General features: G+C 41.2%; 1 protein-coding gene across 1 annotated transcript in view; it reads left to right on the top strand.

Moving 5' to 3' along the window:
- Positions 1 to 2,745: 2,745 nt before the first annotated feature.
- The window catches only part of DDX46 (DEAD-box helicase 46), a 51,958-nt gene continuing 47,853 nt past the window's right edge, over positions 2,746 to 6,850 (top strand). Inside the window, exon 1 of the mRNA XM_030212175.1 lies at positions 2,746 to 2,819. Within this exon, the coding sequence (XP_030068035.1) occupies positions 2,803 to 2,819 (17 nt within the window). The 5' untranslated portion in view covers positions 2,746 to 2,802. The remainder of the gene's footprint in view (positions 2,820 to 6,850) is intronic.

Here is a 6,850-nt window from a genome sequence, read left to right as displayed (position 1 = left end):
AACAAATGAGCAGCCTGTCACAATTGGGGATTGGCGCCTATGGTGTGCAAAGTCTCCATTTCGTCTTCGTTCCCCCTGGGATAGGGGCTCGCATTATGGGCACCCTAAGTACCCTGTCCAGCCTGAGCCAACATTTATTGGGAACTTTCCTCACCCTCTCCTTGGTCATTACTGGCTCTGTGATAATGTCCTCCACATGATTCTTCCCTCCACATATGATTTTTGTGTATTGGTAACCTTGAATTATTTTCCTAAAGTTATTCCTCTTAAGCCACTATCCCCGCACCGTTCTAAGCGAGAGGCTTTGTCCTTACCCTCCTCCGTTGCCACAGAGGATGAGGCGATTGAATTAGCCCTCCAGTATATCAATTCTACTTATCCTCTGACTAAAAAGAGACTTGTAGCCCTTTCTGCCACAGCCTGGATTCCAATTGGAGGCCCGGTAGCGGGTATTACTGAACTAGGTATGGCTACCCGGAGACTTCAGTCCCTACTTCATGTTTTAGTTCATGAGCTGAACGTGGTAGTCAATGCATTGCAGGATCAAATTAATGAATTAAGTATAGTTTCTCGGTATAATCGTATGGGCCTTGACTATCTCTTTGCAGCCCAGGGTGGTCTCTGCACAGTGTTAAATTCTTCAGAGTGCTGTACTATTGTCATAAATAGGACGCATGTAGTTAGGCATGCCATGGATAAAGTCCTACAGTTGGCCAGCCTTAATGTGGAGGATTACCGAGGAGGATTAGACCTTACCTCCTGGTGGTGGTCATTGACCTCCTGGATACGTCCCTTGTTCATTTCCCTAATAGTCTTAGTTTTAGCAGGGTTGTTGTTTTGTTTCCTGGCCTCATGTGCTTCGGCAGTATGCCGTCGAACCTTAACAAGTAGGGTAATGGTGATTCACAAGTCTATTCCCAGTTAGGATCACTATAATCTCCAGAGTTTGAGTTGTGAGACTTATCTCTGCATAAGCTGATTTTAGTCTCAAAGGGGGGAATGAGGCAGTGGGCAAAAGAAATTGAATAATTCTGAGAAATCATATTAAGGGTTAATTTTGGTTAAAGGTGCTCAAAATACTATTTCTGCAAATTCTCAGTTTTGCAAGTACAGTGAAGGAATGCAGGCTGGAATTAATTACTAGAAGTCTAGCGTTTGCCGGGCTAGGTTAGAAAGGTCAGAGACAGGAATTTCTTTCACCCTTGTGAATAATGAATGCTAGCTCAACATTTGTATACTGTTAGGCATACTGTAGTTTAAAGCTGAAATACTATTTCAGAAGTTCTTGATATGTAGATTTTGTTATAAGAAGATAGCTTAGATATATAGACCATTATAAGTATTTAGAATATGTCTTATAAGAAATACTGATTCTGTGTAGTTAATAGGTAGGAAACCTTTTTAAATTCTGTATCAATTCTTTGTCTGATGTTTCTAAGCAAAGACTGTAGTGAAGAGGTCAAACATGTGTTTTGACTTATCTGCAGTTCTGGCTGGTTCAATGTATAAGCTGATAGGTGAAAAAGGTCAGGAAAAGTCTTGATTAATTATAGCTAAGTGTAGGACTGGCCTCCTGAAAGTAATAACAGACCATAGCCGTATGCTATTAAGTAAGACTGACTTTTGACCTCTTTAATGAATGCCAGAGTTTAGTTAGCAGTTAGTATGAACCAGACTAGGAATATGAGAATAACCAATCTCACTAGGGCCTCTTGGTCTCTAAGGGAACCCAGTTTAAGCTATAGATGAGACATTAATCATAAGGAAAATATAAGAGTTCTGGAGACCAAATGTCTGGCTTAAGGGGCCCCAGGTTAGAGGTCAGTTTGAGGAATACCAAACCTATGTAACTGATATTTCAAAAGTAATGATTGGTTGAGGCAAAGTGACCAATCTATTCCTTAACCAATTGGAGAGTAAGGGGGGGCTAGGCTAGGAGGGGGATAGAACAGTATTTAAGTAGGAGCAGAAGCAGTTTACGTCAGAAGGAGCTCAGAAGAAAGAGAAGGACAGAAGGAACAGACAGAAGAAGGAGAAGACAGCATAAGAAGAGAGCTGAGAGAAAGACACAAAGAGAAGAAGAGACTTAATGCTGATGTCCTGCTTTGTTTGCTGGCAAATAAAGAAGATTTCTCCCTCATTCTGGTGTGTGCTGTCTGACTCCTGAAGTATCACAAATTCCTATCTCAATTCCTGCAACAGTACAAGTGCAGATAATACTCATGATTTACATTCAAGAAGTTTATTATTTGGTAAAAGCCATTATGGAGTATTACAAAATCTCCAGAAGCGGATCATCTTCCTAAGTTGGCAAAAATCTATTTAGAGCCCTACATTGTTATGGAAAATGTTCAGAGCATGAGCCGGCTCTTTGGGTAGCACTGGGTGTTGAATAGCCCCAATATTGAGCGAGCTACTTTGTTACTTACAGGAGGGGTAAATTGTATTTGGCACTCCAATCGTTTTGACATATTGACACCTATGGTTTAGAGCTAATGTTGAAGGTTCCAGAAAGAAACGAAGCTGGACGCGAAGGTTCTCCTCTCCCTTCGCTCCAGGGCATATAAGCACAGCCACGATCCCTTCTTGGACATGTGGCAGTGGCAGCTTTTTTTTTCAGCAACAAGCTGAAAGGACCGTTTAACGCGCAGGGCGACCTCCAAAGTGCAGGGGGCGCTATGAATTCTGCTCGGCAGTTGGCGGGAGGATGCGGGCGAACCGTGACGCTTCTAGTGTCGTCTCGTGTCGCCCGCGCTCGCGCTGACGCCAGCGTGGAAAGCTTCCCGTAGCGCAGGACGCGCCATGGGCCGGGAGTCCAGGTAAAGAGAGGGAGAATTTCCCGGTGTTTCTGAACTTTACAGCAATATGTGTTTGGCTTTATAGAAAGATAAATCCGCTTTTTCGCCTCTCCCACAGCCTGAGTGCGATAAGCTGCCTACGACCCCGGGTTCGAATCTGGCGGGTTGTACGGTGGGCTGGGGAACGGCTGGGCCCGGGCAATAATACTGATCTCAACCCCTCTGTGCAGGGGTAAGGGAAGTACTTCAGTAAATACCTGCTCTCCTCCCATAGAACCGTTGGCGGTTTAAGCTAATACAAGGGTATTGGGCGCCCTGGGTAAACCTTTAGCCTTATGCGCCCCCCCCCCCCCCCGGCAAGACATCAGACACAAATATTTATGAAGATTTATTTACCGCATTTTGAGTAATTGTTATCCACGGTGACATACAGTGAGAACAATCGACATAGGCAATAGACAATTTCAGCAGAAAAGATATTCAAACAGTATGATGTTTGTAAATGTGTTCCTTGTTACATGCGTTTGTTTTTATAGTAACATAGTAGATGACGGCAGAAAAAGACCTGCACAGTCCATCCAAGAAATGTGCCACTTTTTTGTGTATACCTTACCTTGATTTGTACCTTTCTTTTTCAGGGCACAGACCGTACAGGTCTGCCCAGCACTATCCCCGCCTCCCACCAGCGGCTTTGGCACAGACCGTATAAGTCTGCCCAGCACTATCCCTGCCTCCCAACCACCAGCCCAGCCTCCCACTACCGGCTCTGTTATCCAATCTCGGCTAAGCTCCTGAGGATCCATTTCTTCTGAATTGGATCCTCAGGAGCTTAGCTGAGATTGGATAACAGAAAAGATATTCAAACAGTATGATGTTTGTAAATGTTGTGTTCCTTGTTACATGCGTTTGTTTTTATATGCATTACTGTGAGTTGTGGTTAGCTAATTAATAAAATGCAATTCAGTAATTAAACTGCCACTCTATGCAGGTTATACTCATTTGTCCATTTGGGATTGTAACTGTTCTCTGTACGTTACCCCCCATACCTTTTATTTAAGGCTGTAATGGCTGCTCTGTGTAGGCTGCCCCCATTCATTTGTTTATGGGTTTAACTGCTGTTCCATCTAGGTTACTCTTCTTTTCTTGGAAATACAAAAATATAATTCCATTGCTGTTTTGAGTAGAAGCATTGTGTTGTGTCCTAGTGGTTAGTTTCCATCCCCGCTAGTGCGTAGTCTTCTAGCCTCACAATTGTAGAATTTTCATGTAAGCTTGTAATGATGAGGGGGGAGGGTAGAGGATGTTAATTTTCAGTGTTTTATGGCAGAATTTTTTTTTTGGTCAACGTTGGCAGCATATCTATGTGGTTGTGCACACATGGGATAAAAGAACAGTATCAAAACTCAGGTGGTTTGTATGGATTGGATACGTTTGTAAGTTCAAGTTAATTTAAATTAATGTTCAGTCTGTAACTAAATTAAATTGCTGCTACTAAAACAAAATCCACCGAATTTGTGCAGGGACACTTTAGGAAAACTGGAATACTGGGCATCCAAATAGCAGATGAAATTTAATGTGGACAAGACAGATGCAGGACGATGCACATTAGAAAGAATAATCCAAATCATACTTATCTGATGATAGGTTCTGCCTTAGGGATCAGCAACCAAGACAAAGATTGTATGTAATATGCTGAAAGGTGTTATTGTAGGTAATATGCTGAAATCTTCAGCTCAGTGTGTGGCGGCGGCCAAAAAAGCAAACAGGATGTTAGGAAGTATTAGGAAAGGGATGGTAAATAATACTGAATATACTATATAATGCTTCTGTATCGCTCCATGGTTCAACCTCACCTTGAGTATTACGTTCAGTTCTGGTCGCCTTATCTCAAAAAAGATATAGCGGAATTAGAAAAGGTTCAAAGAAGAGCGACCAAAATGATAAAGGGGATGGAACTCTTCTCATATGAAGAAAGGCTAAAGAAGTTAAGGCTCTTCAAGCTTGGAAAAGAGACATGAGGGGAGATATGATTGAGGCCTACAAAATCCTTAATGGTGTAGAAGTGAATCTTTTATTTGTTCGAAAAGCACAAGGACTGGGGAACACTCAAGGAAGTTACATGGAAATACTTTTAGAACAAATAGGAGGAAATATTTTTCACTCAATGAATAGTTAAGCTGTTGAACTGTGCTGGAGGATGTAGTAACAGCTGTTAGGGTATCAGGGTTTTAAAAAGGTTTGGAAAAGTCCATAGTCTGCTATTGAGACAGACATAGGGAAGCTACTACTTGCTCTGGGATTGGTAGCATTGAATGTTGCCACTATTTGGGTTTTTGCCAGGTACTTGTGATGTGACGTGGCTTAGCCACTGTTGGAAACAGGATACTGAGCTAGATGGACCATTTGTCTGACCCAGTATGGCTATTATGTTCTTATGTGCACAGGACCAGTTTCTGGGTCTTATGACCCATTTGAGTATAGCCATAGGTCCTGAATTATATAAGGAGCAGATAGAGCAGCCTCACTATAACTTATTGGATTCTTTTTAAAAAATGTTGTACTATATATTAGTTTTGAAACAAAACAGCAAAGTGGTCTGCAGATGAGACAGCCAGACTGAGCCAAATCATTAAAGGAAGTAGATTTTTATACAGGACCCGACACAGCCCGTGTTTTGACAGAAGCCTGCGTTGGGGTCAAGACTACGTGTCATAGTAGCACAGTGCTTCCTATGGTAAATCATCTATAATAGAGAAAACCAGCATCTATGAGAGCTTCAGATGTTATGGCTAGTCCTATTAAAGCAGCAAGCAGGTCCCTGGAGTAGCCTAGTGGTCAGTGCAGTGCACTGTAGAAAAGGGGACCCAGGCACATATCCCACTGCATTGACCACTAGGCTATTCCAGAGACCTGCTTGCTGCATTAATAGGATTTAAAGTCAATTACATAACTTATACAATAATGTGCATACACAGAGTAATAATTTAAAATTAAGCTACATCGAGCCTGCAAATAGGTGGGAAAATGTGGGGTACAAATGTAACAAATAAATACAATTGAAATTAAACACTTAAGAAACTCAGAAATATAACTTACCCATGGCAGCTTACCAGAAATGTGGTAGTTAAAGAGGGTGGGCAAGGTTTTTTTCATTCATTGGGTCCTTCACACTGCAAACTAAAGCCCTTAACCAAATGTTCGCTTCACTAAAAGCAGTCTGGAAAAGCAAATTTGAATGAATACACTGTGAAAAGTCACTAATATAGCATAAATCAATGTAGCGATAATCTTTTTTTTTTTACACACATAGAATATCAAAATGCAGGAATAGTCCTTCAAAATTAGTTATTCAGTACAGATCTTCTTATATTACTATAAAATCCCCAAATTAAATAATTTGAAATATGTACTTATCTTCATGCTGCCAGGTAAGAAATACTCCCCCACAATCACAGCACCTTGGAAAACCAAATGTTTCTTAATACTGCCTCAATGAGCTTTAAACAATCTTCACAGCCTCCCTGAATGCCCAACACCGTGGATTTTACAATCTGCTTCAGGGATTCGGGTACAGCTGTTACAACTGAAAAAGAAAACAAAGATGCCACACAGCATGAAAAACTTGTCTACCCTCTTTAGCTACTAGATTTCTGGTAAGCTGCATGGGTGAGTTATATTTCGGAGGGTCTTAAGTGTTTAATTTAAATTTTAAATAATTACAATGTGTATGCATGTTGTATAAATTATGTGATTGACTTTGATTCCCTTGGTTTACGGATATTATGTGTATTGGATACTAGACAGGTTTTGGGATTTGTGATTTGTCTTTAATAGAATTGGCCATAACATCTGAAGGTGGTTTTGGGATTTGTGATTTGTCTTTAATAGAACTGGCCATAACATCTGAAGCTGTCATAGAAGCTGGTTTTCTCTAACTACTGTACCGTAGAAAGCACTGTGCTACTGTGACTTGTAATCTTGACCCTGGCACAGGCTTATACCGAAACATTGGCCGTGTTGGGTCTTGAGTAAAAATCTGCTTCTTTTAATGA

The sequence above is a fragment of the Microcaecilia unicolor genome, chromosome 8 (genome assembly GCF_901765095.1).
Source record: "Microcaecilia unicolor chromosome 8, aMicUni1.1, whole genome shotgun sequence".
Taxonomy (NCBI): domain Eukaryota; kingdom Metazoa; phylum Chordata; class Amphibia; order Gymnophiona; family Siphonopidae; genus Microcaecilia; species Microcaecilia unicolor.
The sequence above is the reverse complement of the archived record's forward strand: the minus strand, read 5'-3'. Positions and strand labels throughout refer to the sequence as shown.